The sequence below is a fragment of the Convolutriloba macropyga genome, chromosome 2 (assembly GCF_964194025.1).
Source record: "Convolutriloba macropyga chromosome 2, txConMacr16.3, whole genome shotgun sequence".
In the NCBI taxonomy this organism is placed as follows: Eukaryota; Metazoa; Xenacoelomorpha; order Acoela; family Convolutidae; genus Convolutriloba; species Convolutriloba macropyga.
This window is the reverse complement of record NC_134469.1, coordinates 70,963,929-70,982,165: the sequence shown is the minus strand read 5'-3', so window position 1 is coordinate 70,982,165 and position 18,237 is coordinate 70,963,929. Positions and strand designations below refer to the sequence as shown.

At 35.3% G+C, this 18,237-nt stretch overlaps 1 protein-coding gene across 1 annotated transcript; it reads left to right on the top strand.

The window, feature by feature from the left end:
- Nucleotides 1–2,056: 2,056 nt before the first annotated feature.
- LOC142335434 (ras-related protein Rap-2a-like) lies at nucleotides 2,057–8,574 on the top strand. The gene is made up of 3 exons (XM_075383916.1): nucleotides 2,057–2,279; nucleotides 2,633–2,845; nucleotides 8,163–8,574. The coding sequence occupies exons 1-3, from the start codon at nucleotides 2,169–2,171 to the stop codon at nucleotides 8,418–8,420; spliced, it is 582 nt and encodes a 193-aa protein (XP_075240031.1). The 5' UTR covers nucleotides 2,057–2,168; the 3' UTR covers nucleotides 8,421–8,574.
- Nucleotides 8,575–18,237: the final 9,663 nt, after the last annotated feature.

Sequence of the window (18,237 nt, the reverse complement as noted above, 5' to 3'; positions counted from 1 at the left end):
AAGGGGATCTTCTAGCGTTTCTTTTTGATGAAAAATTCGTTTCGGATATGTGGAAGTCTTCATGCTTCGCCGTGATAAGAATTTGGACAGGCTGGATGTCAAGGAACAATTAGTAAAGTAGATTTTTTTCCATTTCGGTGTACACTTTACACTCAGTAGCCAGTCTAAAAACTTAATACAGATTAGTTTTGTTTGGGTTCCGGGACGTTTTACTCGTCTTGTAAATATTGGATAATGATCACTTATTACAAGATTGCTGAGGACGTGGCAGTATGTGGAGGCTCCGACTGAACTTGAAATAACGAAAACATCAAGCGTGGCTCCTCAACAAGCTTGATGTGTATGCGGATCATGGATGAGGTTCGACTGAGCGGCTAAGAAAGATATCCGATGATTCGTGTTCTGGATGGCTAGGGCTAGTCGTCGATTTCCAGTTACACAAGGGCAGATCGAAGTCAGCAGGAAGAAGAATAGATTGAACTTTTCGTTTGGATATATGAGGTACGCGTTATAATGACAGCTGTCTCTTAAAACTGCAGCACATCCATATTGACCCTTCTGTCATTTATTGACAATCCGATTTTGAGCAAATAGGGTAGGGTGTTGGTCGGCACTGCAATCAAGCCAGGTTTCATTTAAAGTAAGTTGAATTCCTTTGAGTTTAAGGTACTTCAGTAGCCATCTATTTTTTCATCGCATTTATGGAGTGGACATAAGTTAGATAATCTTTCGTCGATGAAGATTTTAATCTTTATTTAAGGATGTAGTTTACTAAGATTATAAAGACAGACGTTTATTTTAACAGTAAATAAACGCGATAGATTTTATGGTTAAACAAAATGATTTTTTAATAGAGACGCTGTTTCATCTGATGGAATCCATTCTGTTGTGGTTTTGCAGCCCATCGCTGCAGGGCATATTCGATCCCCTTTTTTCGATCTAAAATAGTGTCCACTGGTTTCTGCACATGCCGCAGTCACAATGAAAACGCGTTGACTTCAGAAAACTCGGTATTAACGCATTTTTAGCAGCCTGTCTAATCCAGGCCCACTTGTGGTGTCAACATATTTATCGAGTCGATTTGCTAATCTACATGTTCTGTAGAAGAATCGCCTCTAGCTTTCTCACTTAGTGTTTTGGGTAGTTCTGTATTTCAAATCCCAAATGCGGAAACTTTTAAGCTCTTATGATAGGATATCAGCTCAATTAAGTTCAACACCCTATGAACATGTTTCGGGGTATTTCCCATTATAGCCACCATCAGGATATAATTACCATGATTGGGGAAGACCCCTATAATGGGAGACCCCGGTTTCAGACACGTTTCGGCATCTGTTAACTTGAGACTATAGGCAACCTCTGTTGAAAATCTATCGGTTACTAACTATTTCGTAACATTTTCCCTCTTCCGAAAATTTCCCTCTTCCGAAAACATAGGCAACTCTCTGTTGTTGCTGATTTTGTCCCGGTCCTCTCTAAAAAAATTTTGTCCTCTTATTTCTGCACGTAGCGCAATCACAATAGAGTGACAGTTTGTTTTAAAACTCAGTTTGTTTGAAAACTCGATGACTAATATCAAGTAACATTTCCTTACTGTTGAAAATTTCACTCTTTAACATTCGCGGTCCAAGTGCACTGTCCGGATTGAAGAATGCTGTATTATTTTTGTATTTGAGATAAATGATGTTTTTCAATTTTCAATCTCAGTTGCAGAAACGTATGTATTACATTCTGAAAATTTTTTATTTTGACTGAAAATAGAATCAAGTTTAGCTCGTTTGTCAACTAGATTACTAGTTAGAAGCGATAGAATTTTGTTGCAATTCCGGGATGCTTTCCGTTTGAGCCTCCCCCCCCCCCACCCGATTTGCAGGAGTGCTTGAATCTACGCATTATGTGCTTGGATCTATGCATTATGTGCTTGGATCTAGCAGCGGCAAGCTGAAAACGGAACTATTTCTGATCATACTCTTCGTAGTTCATGTCCAAACAAAACTTTGATAGCTGTTTGATTTTAATTGGCATAAGTGAGATGGCAGCAGTTTTCTCATTTCAGATCTCATGCTTATCTCTGCAATTTGAGTTTGAGAATGCTTCATATAACAGAAATTCCGATTCACTGATTAGAGTCTCTTCTCGCAGTCATAAATTGTCAATACTTCCCAGCAATGGGGGAGTATAAAGTGGTGGTGATGGGCAGCGGAGGTGTTGGAAAGTCAGCGCTTACTATTCAATTTGTCCAGGGAACATTCACGGAAAAATATGACCCAACGATTGAGGTATCAGCAAATTTGTCAACCCAACCCCCTTCTCGCGAAAATGTAGTTGGAATAAAATGTCGGTGACGCTGTTATAATGAAGTTATATTTGTCCCTGGTCACTAGAAAGTGAACATATTTTATAACGAATTTTCAATCAATGCCGGGTTGTAAAATGTATTGATGGTCTTGAATGACAAAGAAACTTTTTTTCCAACAACAAAAACATCCGTTGTCAGTTTAAGTAATAAGTCTTGAATTTTTGAGACGTCAGTTACCGTTATTTTTTTCGAGTTAGTATGAAATATTGTCTTGCCAACTGATAATCCAGTAGTGTCATGTTCAACTTAACACGTGATGTTAAAATTGTTTAGGATTTTTACCGTAAACAAATGTACGTTGGAGAGGACCCGGTTACACTTGAGATTCTGGACACAGCAGGCACAGAACAGTTTGCCTCTATGCGAGATCTTTACATTCGCAATGGACAGGGATTTATTCTCGTCTTCTCAATTATTAATCATCAAACATTCAGAGAAGTGCTCAACCTTCATCAGCAGATACTTCGTGCTAAAGGAACTAATCAGGTTAACAATCATAAGCAACTGATAATATTGACATGATTCATCCTCAAATAATGTTGACAGCCACTGACTGCTTCGGCCGCGTCGGTTAACTTTTTACCTGGCCAATTTCAAAACTGTCTACTTCACTTTTACTAATTTTGATTAATTTACAAAAATATGAATTACTCATTTTTGAACAAAAATATGAACTATCTACGAGCATCTGTATTTCATACAAATTTCTGTTTTTTGGCCATCCGGAACCATCATTTGTGGGCATCTGGCAGCAACTGGCACCTAGATATCAAACTCGAGGCAAAATTTCTGTCAGCCAGGTTTTGAAATATTAACAAATAGATGAGTCAAGTATCCCAGTCGGCTAGTATTGGTTTACTCTACAACCCTATGGGGACTATGTTCTCGTCCACTTTTTACAACTCGAATGATCTTATCTTTTGAAGCGGCTGTTTTTGATTTAAAATATATTGATAACCTGAAAATAGCTCCTTTAGATAGTAGAGCAATTAAATTGCCTTGTAGGTTGTTTTGATATTGTTTATTTACTACGGAATGATAGGCGTTTTATGGTAATTTGCATTGTTTCTGAGCTTTTCTATTTGAGACCATTTAAACGAAATTGGGCCAATATCCATGTGCTCAGTTTGTTTAATTGCAATTGAATGGCACATTTTTACTTCGTGACAAATTTCAATGTTTTTTTCGTAGTCTAATTCTTCTGTCGTTTTTATGTATGCGAAGGATCTTGAGAAATTTGCGGTTTTTGTCAATATCTACCTGCCAGTTAATCTACAGTTCTATATCTGCAGTCAATATCTTCATATTTCTGCAGTATCTACCATTTTTTAACACATAGGGCTGTTTTCGTGAATTTATGACATGACGTGTATCGATTTATTTGATCAAATAAGTAAACAAAGCGAATGTTTTGATATATTATCCGTCAGTTCAGTTATTCAAACAACTATTATTTAGGCGTTCTCCTTTTTCAATTCAGAGTTTGAATTGCATTTGGGTGCTGTCTTTTTTAAGATCCGTTCACACATTTTGCGGATTTTTTAAGTCAATATTTAATCTTGCTTGCCGATACAGGGAGTGGAGCAAAAAAGCAAGTAGCTTTGTGGTTTGAAATGTTTTCTATCCAATTTTAAAGTAAAATGAAATATGGTAAAATTACGGTGGAGTTTTCTTCACTCAGGGCAATTTACTACTGTTTTTGTGTTTTGATGGTTTTATTTATAAATGGTTAATAGCCGCCCTCATCTTCTCAGCCGGCTATTATAGCGCTCCTATTTTTTTTTTACTTCGTCGAATAAAAAAATGTTTCGCTTTACCTCATTTTGCCGCCTTTTCAACATTTTGCGTGAAATCTTTTTGACTTCTCTAGGCTAGTTTCTCTCTTCTCTCATTCTGCTAAAAGTGATTTTGAACATCAGTTGCTCAGCAAAGCAATTCAAAATGAACAGAGTTAGTACAAAAATGGATGTCAGAAATAGAAACGGGATAAACCCATAAAGCCCAATTTTAGATGCCTGCTATTTGAACGTCGTTCCTATAAGTCTTATTTACAATCTCTAATGCTTGTTGTTATTGATAGGAGCCCCTGTAGCCTCTCTCTAAGAAACAGAAGTATGTTCAACTAAGAAATGCCATCAAAATAAATCGGAATTAAAAAAAATTTTTTTGTACAAAAATCTTTTTTTTTTTAATATCTTCTGTTATTTCAATCCCAATCATGCTTATTGGAATCAACGGCGGCTATTTTCCGGCAAGCTGCCGGGTATGTTTATCACTGTTCACTCTCAGCCATTTCTGGTTCTTTTTGTTTCATCTGAGAAAATACTTTGCATTGTTTCTCGACCTATTCTTATAAATTGTAATTAATTGCTCTCAAATGAAGTTTGTAGCAATTATATTAGTCCTGTCGGTCTTTTTTTAATGCGATTTTTCGCTTGACCGATTTTTCGTCTGACGCTTTTGACTTTTCGTCCTCAAAAACGGGATAAACAGGTAGCGCCCAGCGGGCATTAAGTGCTCTTAGAGTCTTTAAGCTCTGTTTCAGCTCAAACTGTTTTGGAGACTTCTACTTATGTTGTGAAGGGCGGTTCTTAGAGGTTGACGACACCCCCACTGTTCATCCCCGCCCCCCCCCACCGCGCTGTTGCCCCCTCACCCCACTTTTGCCCACCCCCTCCCCATCAGACCCCCGGTGTACCCCCGTCTCCCGTGGCTACTGACGAACAACCAATCGCTAAAAACACGCAATTTTATACTAATTTTCACAAGTTTTTTCAGAAGTTTTTGTGTTTTTTCAGCCCTAGGTGTCAAGAAACCTACTCTAGGGTTTTATATTAGGTTACTGCATAGTTTATAGTGGTATAGTGGAATGGTTTCAACATTTTAACATCACGAATTTTAGCCTTTTTTTGACAAAACGTGCAAATTTTTCCAATTTTTTGACATTTATTTTTTATCCACTTCTTTCCGGACTCAGGGGCCAGAAAACGTCCTTAAGGGTTTAATAATAAGATACTGAAACAATTTTATTTGCCATGAAATAGTTTTTATTTTTTTTAATATGACAAATTTTATCTTTATTTAAAATAAAATTTGCATTTTTTTCAAGTTTTTGTTGGTTTTTATGTTTCTCCAGCCTCAAGGCTCGAGAAAACTCCTCTAGGGTTCAAAAGTAGGTATAATTTCTAAAAGTAATGAATTGTTTTTCCTGATTTCAACACCACTAATTTCAGCGTTTTTTTTGACAAAACTTGCAATTTTTAAATTTTTTCAACATTTATTGTCAGTTTATTATCGCTGTTATCAGTTTATTTGTCATTATTGTAATTTATTCAGGTTTTTCAACCTAGCAGAAAATCTCCGGTAAGGTTTGATAATGAGTTACTGAAAATTGTTTGTTGACCATGGATTAGTTACAACTTTTTCACAAATTTTAGCAGTTTTTTTGCAGCTTCTATTTTTCAAGTTTTGAAATTTTTTGTCACCACTGCTTAAATATAATTCTGTTAAAGTATACCTCGGTAAAAATATATTTGTGTATCTATCCAATTAGAAACCAATGACTAAATTAGAACTTTGTCACACTTAGAAAAAGAAGATTGTCTATTTGTATTTTCTTTTCTTCTGTCGCGGCCGGAATGGATATCAAAATGTCAAATGGATTCAGATGTGTACGTTTTGCAGTGTAGAATTTAAATTTTAAAATGTTTTTGGTTTCAAGCACCTTATTATTAACTGATCTCTTGCGTGTTAGTCGGTTTTTTATGTTGGTTGCTTTTTCATATTAGACAATAAGACTTTCTAGTCGTTTACATTACATTTTAGTGGATGTATTATATTTTTGAATTTTGTTTACCAGCAAATTAAAGGTGGAAAACTGCTTCGATTAACACAAATTTGGGAAGTGGAGAGAGAATGGTTTACTTTAATCAAAATTTTAAAATTTCATCGAGATTTAATTTTTTTGTCTTGTGCGGTCCGAGTTCAGTATTTTCAAAAGCTTCAAGTTTCTTTAGAAATCGGAACATTCTTTTTTATTTTGAACGAACGCGTTTTCTAAAAAAAATTAGCAAAGCGGTGTATTAATTACTAAATTTGGGCCAAATATCTTGTTTTTCACACTTATTCTTACCGTTCTATTGTAATTCACCCGACTCTTTGTTGTTTTCTCAATGACTAATCCTCATCCATGGTTCGTCTCAGGAATTATTTCCTCATTCGGGTGCAACCACCCTTGCTTCAAATCCCTGAGGCAACTTTAAATAATGTTCAAAGGAATACATGCTAGCTTCTGGTCTCTGGTTATTTGTAAAGCTATCGGAGGTCCTTATTGTTTTGTGCATCTTCTTCCGCCCTAAAATTAACAACCGATTTTTACATCGTTACGAGCCTTCTTGTTGTCTTTGAAAATACCAAGTGAAAAGTCAAAACTAGGTACGCAAAAGCACACGTCCTTATTTTTGCTCTGAACATTACAAATTTGATCCAAAGTGTTCGGTTTAAGTCCTCAATGGCCCCAGTCTTTTAGTGGTTACTATTTTAGTGGCATATTTACACAGATGCTAGTCCTAAACCTATTGGCGTTTGAGCTATGATTTTTTATGCGGTGATGTGAGAACCTAGCTACGCACAAATTATAATGGAAATGGATAAAAAAATACTTTAGAAAATTGGCTGTATGCGGTTGGGGTTGCGTACAAGGTGTCGCTGTGTTTTAGCTAAGCAAATTAAAACTGCTTCAAGGCATCTTTTTACCAGGTATCTACAGACTTTTGGATGACCTGTCGAATACCAGTTGTGTAGGTGTCCTTGGATATGAAAAGCAGTTTGTTATTATTAGACATTCATGCTTAATGAGACTAGTTATTTTGGAACAAAGCTTTTTGGGCCAAACGGAACTTAATTGATGTCGGCCAGTCGTTGCATTTGAGACTATGCATACCTAATTTGGCTCGATTTCTTGTTGAAGATCGTCATGTTAACTTCTGTTATGGCAATCGTGTCCGAGATTTCTATAAATAAAACAGGAAATTGGTTAAGAAAGAGTTAGCTAGTTCATGGCTGTTGGTTGGACAATTTATCAATCTATTTTTGATGAGTCTTTTGCTTTACTTGCCATGTATAAAATGCTGAGTAGCTTATAATATAAACCGATCCCTATTAAATGTTATCAGACGAGACTACATGTCAAGCCTGCATTCGTGTTTCATGCAAATTTGAAGCGCTGTAGATGCGTGGATTTCGGATGCACCTGTCTTCTTAAGTTGGTGAAGTAAAATAACACGTACTTCTTGTTAACAATATCAACAGCTCGTATGAAGGCCCCTTGTGGTTTTTGATTTGTACTTTGGTTTCTCCTGCATCTGTGCCAATGATCTGTCAATTTTGTGTCAGCTACAAAGAGTATGGAGTGGCAGAGAAAAATAATTTTTTTCCAGTAAATCTTTATTAAATGCTCGATGTTTGCAAAATATATTTTGCCTTGATTATGTTTGTAATCAGTATGTCTTAGGTGGGTGTATCTAAATAATTATAGCAGCTGACATGAATTGTCGATCACCATCTCGCAACGAGGAACTTAGATTCAATAGTAAGTTTAAAAACTGGCGATCTTAATTGAAGTAGCTTAATTTAAATTTCTCGTTGTTCTGATGTGCTTGATAATACACCCAAGGGCGAGAACCCCTTCCCTTGAAACCTGCTTTTGGTATTATTACGGCGCAGGAGCTATCAAATTATTGAATTTGTTAAAACGGAGTACAAATGTTGCTTCTGTTCTATAAATAGTTTCTTGTCATTTTAGGTGCCCATAGTGTTGGTGGGAAACAAGCTAGATTTAGCAGAACAGATGCGGGAAGTTCCCACAAACTACGCCGAAACTGTAGCCAAAGACTGGGGCCTTCCCTTCTTGGAGACGTCTGCCAAGTACAGCACAAATGTTGAGGAGGTCTTCAAGGAAGTGGTGCGTCTAATGGTAGCAGCCTCTCACTCGCGTGGTCGTGGCAGAAGTAAGCGACAGAGTAAACAGCAGACAACAGGATGTAGGTGCACTATATCCTGACGAAGACACATCCTCAATTCTGTCTCTTCTTTTCTTCGATAGCAAATCACCCGATGCTTCCAGTTAAATTTTAACCAGTTCCCTCTTTTTTGTTGGCATTGGTCATGCCTGGATCTGTTTTCCTTTTCCCCATGTACAATTTATTTGACTTTCTCTCAATCAAACTTTGCTACAAGTTTTAGGTCACCTTGGTCTTTCTTCAGAACTCGGCCTTTTCTGATCTATTGTTAAAAAAATAGGTCATGCGGTAAACAAATGCTTGAACAAGTTTATTCATTGCCCTCAAAACGAAGTTTTTAGCGATTGTTTGTCCTGCTGGTCTTTTTTAGTACGATGTTTCGTACTATCAACATTTCTGTCGTTTTTGAAAAATGGGATAAACAGTAAAGCCTGGAGGGCACTAAGTCCTTCTAGAGCCTTGCGGCTCACAAGTCTCTAAGTATGCGATTCACAGAAGCAAACATGAATTCATGATTTGAAAGGCGGTTCTTATAAGTCAACCCCCCTCTCATCATGCTCACCCCCCCCCCCCCCCTACACCCTTTCAAATAAGCTAAAGCAGCTACTCTCCTTAAGTTGCAGCTAGCTACTGACGAAGGCAACCGCTCGCCAGTTGTTTAAAAACAATTCTCCTGCCGTTGGTCTGTTATCTTTTTTTTTAATTTTATGACAGCGAAGCTCAATTTATAATTATGCAAGCAATAGCATATTTATTGGAGCTCGGTTTAGATTAAAGTTGAAATTATTTTTAATTTTCACATTTTACAACTTCGTGAACAATGTGCTGCGTAATATCCACGTGACGAAGGTGATCCTAGAAGACCTCGCTTATTATAATTCTAGCAAGTCCTTAAAAATTTTTGAAAGTGCGAATTAGCGTCGAATGGGGAAAAGAGTTCGAAACAGGTCCACGCTAATGAATAGAACTGGATGTATATGGAAAAGTATTTTTGATTTTATTGATCTTGTTCTAACAGAGCCTTATTCAAATTGACCTCATGCTATTTTCAGATAAATTCACTTTGGTAAATCATCTATCTAATGTCGCTACTCTACCAGAGCTTGTTTTCTATCTTTCTCTCTAATTCAACTCTTTTAGTAGCTTAAGTTCCATTGCAAACAATTCTAAATGTGCTCTAAAAAGTATTTGAGTTATACTTATGATGGTTACTCTAAATGTTGTCGGCGTACCTGAGTGTATCTTGCAGTTTTACCGCCTAAAAATTTCTGGCCTTTTCTTCTCAGTCTGTTTTTTTTATTTCATTCTCTCTTTCTCCTTCTTGCCTTATTTCACGTGTTTCACAGTTAAAACAAACGGAATTGTCACACAACACAGCGCACTAAAAAGTTATCAAATTTTTTGTTTTTTTTTCATAATACCGCAGCAAAAGTTGAATTATGTTGAAAGGAATTGGTAAGCGGGCTTCAAATTTAGCAAGGATATACTGCAATATATAAAAGCTAGATCTCTCTTACTACTATTTTGTGCTCAAAAAAGTTTGGCTATCAATAAAGTCTGAAAAAAAAATTGTTGAAGATGAATTCCGCGTTTTCAAACTGTTTCCCCGAAAGTACTCAGAACAAATTCATGTTGTGTGGGAATGCTCCTCTTAATTTGAAGTCCCGCATAGACCCTCCATGGAAGGAACAGCTTATAAGAGAGGTCTTGATGTCTTTCGTTCCGTCAACACTCATACGGCTAAAGAGTGATATTTTTGTTGCTTATTGATAGTTAGAACGCAGTGCTGAAGATCATTTTGGTTTTCCCATTGTACCCCCCCCCCCCCCCCAACACACACGCGCGAATTTATATTAGCCCTCCATTTTGGTAAATTCAGAATTTGAGGGGGCCTTACGTTATATGACCACTAAGCATGGGGGGGGGGAGGGGGGTGGGGGTTGTGGGCTATATTGGATAAGACCCGATTATTTGTTTCGGTGCTGTTTCGGAAGGAGTAAAAAATTCCAATGAGTACAGCCATAATTATTCAATCATTGAACTCTGGACAAATACAAATTAACATTACTGGATTGGATAACTGGAAAGTTTTGCGGAATTAGTTTTTGTATAAAGTTAACATGTAATTTTAAATCTGTTTTCCCCAATGAGCAATATCTATTGGCCGGCTTGAACAAATTGATAGTCTTTCATAATGTGGTGATTTTTACCGCCGGACAGTGGTGGAAATACGTTACAATAAGTCTTCAACCGCAGTGGTGTAGCCGTGTTCATGTACTTGGGGAATTTGTAAAACGTCTGAAATTGATGATAATTTCATTAGTGTTGAGTTCAAATGTCTGAGTAATAGTATGGCCTTGGAATTAATTAAAATTAGTAAGCTTTTTTCGAGTGAATTCTTTGGATCGATGTGCTTTGGAGTTTAGTTTGCTTCTGCTGTAATGATACCACCACCACCGAACCTCTCGCAGCTATTGGCGCTATTGTACATGATTTCTCTTTACTAATCCAGCATTGACAATGTCCTGACTAACAAAGTGGGCTTTCAATATCATCATCTGCTAACCCAAAGCGTGAGGTCATTTCTACCTTACTTCAGAGAATATCTAAATTTCATCTCAATATTTATTAGTTTTGTACTTTGATTAGCGAAATGTGCATTCATTTTATTTTTACTTTACAGTTGTCCATCTGTCGGCTGGTAGTAAAATGATTTAAGAATTTAAATTCATTATATGTACCTTTTGTTTCCACCATGCGAGCATGCCTAGCTGTGATCTAGTTATCCAGAAAAAATTAGCGGTTGCGGCAAATCGTTTGAGCTAAAGAATAGATAATTGTAAATATACAGCTATTGTGATTTATTATGCCTCATAGTTGACGAGATCAAAACTCTGAAGATTTTGATAATTTTGGGAGTCAGAGTTTAGGCATATACCTACGTCGTGAGGCGAGAGCTTTGACAATTTTTATAGTTTTGCGAGATTGTGACAGTGGTCTCAATCAAAATAGATTGACAAATTTACCGAATGCCTAATTAATTTTTAAAAATAATTTTACTAGTTGCCCTCGAACGAAGTTTGAAGCGATTATTCTAAACGATTGTCTTATGTAAAATTTTTGCTTGACCGTTTTTTTCGCTTTTGTTCCAAAGTATTGTTTGACTTCTAAGTGACTATTTCTCGCTTGTCTTCAGTTTTGAGTGATCTCAATTGCTCTCAATTCAAAGTTAAGTTGTTGCTAAAATAAATGCAACTGTAGCATAGGAAATCGGAGTTTCATGTAGCCGAGTGGGGAAATGCTACTGTTGAGAACTCCGGAGGTCAGATGTTCGATATTTATCTAGGCTACAGCCCCTGAATTAATTTGCGAGGCCTCTTGTTCGAGAGCAGTTTGTCCGACGTTATTCGGTTTGTTTCTATTTGCAGAAAAAAGCTACCAAGAGCATCAGAACAGTGCATCTGAATAACAAATTCAGTTCTGGTAATATTTTTTCTAACAACCGAAAACGCCTAATAGAGAGAAACGATTCAAATTAAGCGTCAATATTTCAATACATCTAGGCGGAATGACAGAAAAATTAGGCGAACATCTATACAGCATTAAAATGGCTACTTTTTCAGACCATGAAAATTTAAATATTTTTTGACACTAGCTAATTGCAAATATTTTTAATGGAAAAAAATATTGGTCTCATTTGATACCATTTTAATTTAGGAAGCAATGCAGCACGGTAAAACCGAAAACTTGAATTCGATATTTTAACTGGAAGTTTTTCAATTCCAACAAAACTACTATTGGAAAGCAAATTCTAAAACATCAGTTGTCTATGTTGCGTAGAATTGTGCTGGATAGTCGCTGGATCTCATGCTTATAGCAGTGCAGTTTGAAGAGCAAGATGAAAACTGATTTGAAGCCAAAAAAAATCAAATTTGGTAAAATCATCAAGTTTGATGGTTTGACGATTTTTTTTTGGACAATAGAAAAGTTAATTGTTATTAATGTTTATCAGATATATGCTGTTAAAGTAAAGTGGAATGCCTTATTTGTCCCATTGATTAATATAACAGCGGTTTGGATTCAACGTGTTTAAGAGTGCAGCAAGCATTGTTGAACTTCAATTTTTGTCTGAATCTGATCAATCTACATTTTGAAACCAAATAGGCTAGAATGAGTAGTTAAGGCAGCTATACTGAGGTTTTGAAAAAAATTACAAAGTATTTAGCTAAATGCATACAATTTTAATTGATCTTTTTGCAGAAATTTTTCATCTTGCTTTCTTGAATGGAAAGTTGTTGATTGGGTTTTATTTTTGTACAATAGCAGACAGTATCAGTAACACGCAAAAGGTAGTAGTTTTCTCTAACACCAACATTGATGGATGCTGCTTCATTTTTACTGGTTTGTATTTTTTTATCATCTGATCTTTTGTGCGTAATTTTCGGCTATTATTTTTTTGCGGCACCTGTTGTCTGACCAGGCAAAACATAAGAAAAACTTTCGTCAAACTTCATAAAAGCATTTTTTTACGAAACAAATTTTGTTTTGAGGTAAGAAGAAAAATCAGGTGTGCAATATTTTGTGCTATTTCGGAAGTTTTCAGCAATAAGACTTGTTTTATGAAGAGGTCAATTGGAGTTAGTGAGAAACTCGTCTCTGCTCAATTGTGTTTTCTTTCTTCAGATAGAGCTAATGTAGCAACGTCTACAGATTTTGTTGCTACATTGATACAATTTTGTGAACACCAACTGCACTTGCGCGTGTAGATGCTAGTTTTATTAATTTTTCGTTTAACTTTTAAATTAAACGGAGCTCGCTATTATGTCTAATGTCTCCGCTAAATAACGAAAGTAACTGATCGGCTCAATTTTTTTAACAAAATTTAAAGGCTGGTTTTATGGGTTAAGTAGCTGATTTTAAATAGTGATTAATTGTAAGACCGTCGAGTCAAAATTCAGCTTCATTGTTTAGTTCGCAGTATCAGGTGTTCTGTTACTTTTTTATTTCGAGTGTTGATTAATACGGCAATAGTTAAGCATTATAGTTATTTGTTCCGCTATTGGGTAAACCAATGCAATTCCTAGGGCCTCAACTCTGGAGCTTCAGCAGAAATTCTAGTAGTTTTAAGCTGTTGACGAAAGATAATTTTGTTATATTGTTTTGTTTTTATCTCAACTTTAATCTTCAGTTTTATTACAATCCAAACTATTTGAGTTGCATTAATGTGCTGTCCTTTTACAACTCGAAGAGGAGTATTGGTGGAGCTTCAATAAAATTGTGAACTGGGAGTGGTTTTCTGTTCATGCTAAATTTATGAGAGCGAGAAAAGTAGGTGTGAAAGTATGAAAAAATTGTCGTTAAACGGGCAAGTTTTTGATCAGGTGCGGCATTTTCAATGCAGTTATTTAGTTTATTTAAACTCTATTTTTTCTAAGATGTCTGAATCGCTTACCCAATTTCGCAATAGTGCTTTCAAAAGTTTTTTGAGCATCTGAATCAAACAATGATGTTTTCGATTAAATTGTGAACTATTTTTACCTCTTTGCCTTGTTAAACGCTTTTCTAGCAGTTGTTGTATTCTGCAAACTTTTTTATAGGTTATGTAGCTGATTTTTAATAGTGATTAATTGTAAGACCATCGAGTCAAAATTCCGCCTTCATTGTTTATTTCGCAGTATCAGGTTTTCTGCTACTTTTTTATTTCGAGTGTTGGTTAATACGGCATTAGCTAAGCATTATAGTTATTTGTTCCGCTATTGGGTAAACCAATGCAATTCCTAGGGCTTCAACTCTGGAGCTTCAGCAGAAATTCTAGTAGTTTTAAGCTGTTGACGAAAGATAATTTTGTTATATTGTTTTGTTTTTATCTCAACCTTAATCTTCAGTTTTATTACAATCCAAACTATTTGAGTTGCATTGATGTGCTCTCTTTTTACAACTCGAAGAGAAGTATTGGTGGAGCTTCAATAAAATTGTGAACTGGGAGTGGTTTTCTATTCATGCTAAATTTATGAGAGCGAGAAAAGTAGGTGTGAAAATATGAAAAAATTGTCGTTAAACGGGCAAATTTTTGATCAGGTGCGGCATTTTCAATGCAGTTATTTAGTTTATTTAAACTCCATTTTTTTCTAAGATGTTTGAATCGTTTACCCAATTTTGCAATAGTGCTTTCAAAAGTTTTTTGAGCATCTGAATCAAATATGATGTTTTCGATTAAATTGTGAACTATTTTTACCTCTTTGCCTTGTTAAACGCTTTTTTTAGCAGTTCTTGTATTCTGCAAACTTTTATTTTTTAGGTTATGTAGCTGATTTTTAATAGTGATTAATTGTAAGACCATCGAGTCAAAATTCCGCCTTCCTTGTTTATTTCGCAGTATCAGGTGTTCTGCTACTTTTTTATTTCGAGTGTTGGTTAATACGGCAATAGTTAAGCATTATAGTTATTTGTTCCGCTATTGGGTAAACCAATGCAATTCCTAGGGCTTCAACTTTGGAGCTTCAGCAGAAATTCGAGTATTTTTAAGCTGTTGTTGAAAGATAATTTTGTTATATTGTTTTGTTTTTATCTCAACTTTAATCTTCATTTTTATTACAATCCAAACTATTTGAGTTGCATTGATGTGCTGTCTTTTTACAACTCGAAGAGGAGTATTGGTGGAGCTTCAATAAAATTGTGAACTGGGAGTGGTTTTATGTTCATGCTAAATTTATGAGAGCGAGAAAAGTAGTTGTGAAATTATGAAAAAATTGTCCTTAAACGGGCAAATTTTGATCACATGCGGCATTTTCATTGCAGTTATTCAGTTTATTTAAACTCCATTTTTTTCAAATATATTTGAATCGTTTACCCAATTTTGCAATAGTGCTTTCAGAAGTTTTTTGAGCACCTGAATCAAGCAATGATGTTTTCGATTAAATTGTGAACTATTTTTTACCATTTTGCCTTGTTAAACGCTTTTCTTAGCAGTTTTTGCATTCTTCAAACTTCTTCAACATTTGAAGAATCCTGTGGTTCAAATTTGCAATTTGTGATTTTGGTTGGTTTTGGATATAATTGTTATTGATTTTGAGTTGGTTTTTCCAATAATTTTGCTCATTTTAAGCTTCTCGCTATAGTTTTTCTTGTACGATCTTGTGTTCTGCTACTTTTCTCCCCTACAGGTGCCATTGTAGTCAGAGATGGCACTTTTCACTGAAATGAAAAAAACATTAAATTTTTCCGGTTCTTATTTTTCGTTCTTTGCATTTTTGTTGTTTAATAAAATTATGCTGGCTAGGTAAATGCCTGGACCGAAGCAGTAAGAAAATTTATTTGCCAAATATATGATGGTAAATAACAATTTAGCCTTTGGTGGATAAATTTGCTCAAATGTTAAAATTTTTTAGCATTATCCTTCAATTATTTTTCCTTTCCTCCAAAGCAAACTTCATAAAAGCATTTTTGTCAAATTTGGCATTTTTTACGAAACAAATTTTGTTTCGAGTACAGAAAAATCAGGTGTGCATTATTTTGTGCTATTTCGGAAGTTTTCAGCAATGAGACTTGTTTTATGAAGAGGTCAATTTGAGTTAGTGCGAAACTCGTCTCTGGTCAATTGTGTTTTCTTTCTTCAGATAGAGCTAATGTAGCAACGTCTACAGATTTTGTTGCTACATTGATACAATTTTGTGAACACCAACTGCACTTGCGCGTGTAGATGCTAGTTTTATTAATTTTGCGTTTAACTTTTAAATTAAATGGAGCTCGCTATTATGTCTAATGTCTCCGCTAAATAACGAAATGAACTGATCGGCTTCAATTTTTAACAAAATTTCAAGGCTGGTTTTATAGGTTATGTAGCTGATCTTTAATACTGATTAATTGTAAGACCATCGAGTCGAAATTCCGCCTTCATTGTTTATTTCGCAGTATCAAGTGTTCTGTTACTTTTTTGTTTCAAGTGTTGGTTAATACGGTAAAAGTTAAGCATAATAGTTGTTTTTTCCGCTATTGGGTAAACCAATGCAATTCCTGGGGCTTGAACTCTGGAGCTTCAGCAGAAATTCTAGTAGTTTTAAGCTGTTGACGAAAGATAATTTTGTTATATTGTTTTGTTTTTATCTCAACTTTAATCCTCAGTTTTATTACAATCCAAACTATTTGAGTTGCATTGGTGTGCTGTCTTTTTACAACTCGAAGAGGAGTATTGGTGGAGCTTTAATAAAATTGTGAACAGGGAGTAGTTTTCTGTTCATGCTAAATTTATGAGAGCGAGAAAAGTAGGCTTGAATGTTTGAAAATATAGTCGTTAAATGGGCAAATTTTGATCACATGCGGCATTTTCATTGCAGTTCTTCAGTTTATTTAAACTCCATTTTTTTCTTTCAAATATGTTTGAATCGTTTACCCAATTTTGCAATAGTGCTTTCAAAAGTTTTTTTGAGCACCTGAATCAAGCAATGAGGTTTTCGATTAAATTGTGAACTATTTTTACCATTTTGCCTTGTTAAACGCTTTTCTTAGCAGTTTTTGCATTCTTCAAACTTCTTCAATCCTGTGGTTCAAATTTGCAATTTGTGATTTTGGTTGGTTTTGGATATAATTGCTATTGATTTTGAGTTGGTTTTTTCCATTAATTTTGCTCATTTTTCATTTTAAGCTTCTCGCTATAGTTTTTTTTGTTCGATCTTGTGTTCTGCTATTTTTCTCCTACAGGTGCCATTGTAGTCGGAAGATGGCACTTTTCACTGAAATGAAAAAAACATTAAATTTTTCCGGTTCTTATTTTTCGTTCTTTCAATTTTGTTGTTTAATAAAGTTATGCTGGCTAGGTAAATGCCTGGACCGAAGCAGTAATAAAATTTATTTGCCAAATATATGATGGTAAATAACAATATAGCCTTTGGTGGATAAATTTGCTCAAATGTTAAAGTTTTTTAGCATTGTCCTTCAATTATTTTTCCTTTCCTCCAAAGCAAACTTCATAAAAGCATTTTTGTCAAATTTGGCATTTTTTACGAAACAAATTTTGTTTCGAGTAAAGACGAAAAATCAGGTGTGCAATATTTTTTGTGCTATTTCGGAAGTTTTCAGCAATGAGACTTGTTTTATGAAGAGGTCAATTGGAGTTAGTGCGAAACTCGTCTCTGGTCAATTGTGTTTTCTTTCTTCAGATAGAGCTAATGTAGCAACGTCTACAGATTTTGTTGCTACATTGATACAATTTTGTGAACACCAACTGCACTTGCGCGTGTAGATGGTAGTTTTATTAATTTTGCGTTTAAATTTTAAATTAAATGGAGCTCGCTATTATGTCTAATGTCTCCGCTAAATAACGAAAAGAACTGATCGGCTTCAATTTTTAACAAAATATAAAGGCTGGTTTTATAGGTTATGTAGCTGATCTTTAATACTGATTAATTGTAAGACCATCGAGTCGAAATTCCGCCTTCATTGTTTATTTCGCAGTATCAGGTGTTCTGTTACTTTTTTATTTCGAGTGTTGGTTAATACGGTAATAGTTAAGCATAGTTGTTTTTTCCGCTATTGGGTAAACCAATGCAATTCCTGGGGCTTCAGCTCTGGAGCTTCAGCAGAAATTCTAGGAGTTCTAAGCTGTTGACGAAAGATAATTTTGTTATATTGTTTTGTTTTTATCTCAACTTTACTCTTCAGTTTTATTACAATCCAAACTATTTGAGTTGCATTGGTGTGCTGTCTTTTTACAACTCGAAGAGGAGTATTGGTGGAGCTTTAATAAAATTGTGAACAGGGAGTAGTTTTCTGTTCATGCTAAATTTATGAGAGCGAGAAAAGTAGGCTTGAATGTTTGAAAATATAGTCGTTAAATGGGCAAATTTTGATCACATGCGGCAT

Coding starts and splice junctions, on each gene's coding strand:
- LOC142335434 (XM_075383916.1), top strand. CDS start 2,169: ATGGGGGAGTATAAAGTGGTGGTGATGGGCAGCGGAGGTGTTGGAAAG. Junction 2,280..2,632: donor AATATGACCCAACGATTGAG/GTATCAGCAAAT, acceptor AAAATTGTTTAG/GATTTTTACCGTAAACAAAT. Junction 2,846..8,162: donor GTGCTAAAGGAACTAATCAG/GTTAACAATCAT, acceptor TTGTCATTTTAG/GTGCCCATAGTGTTGGTGGG.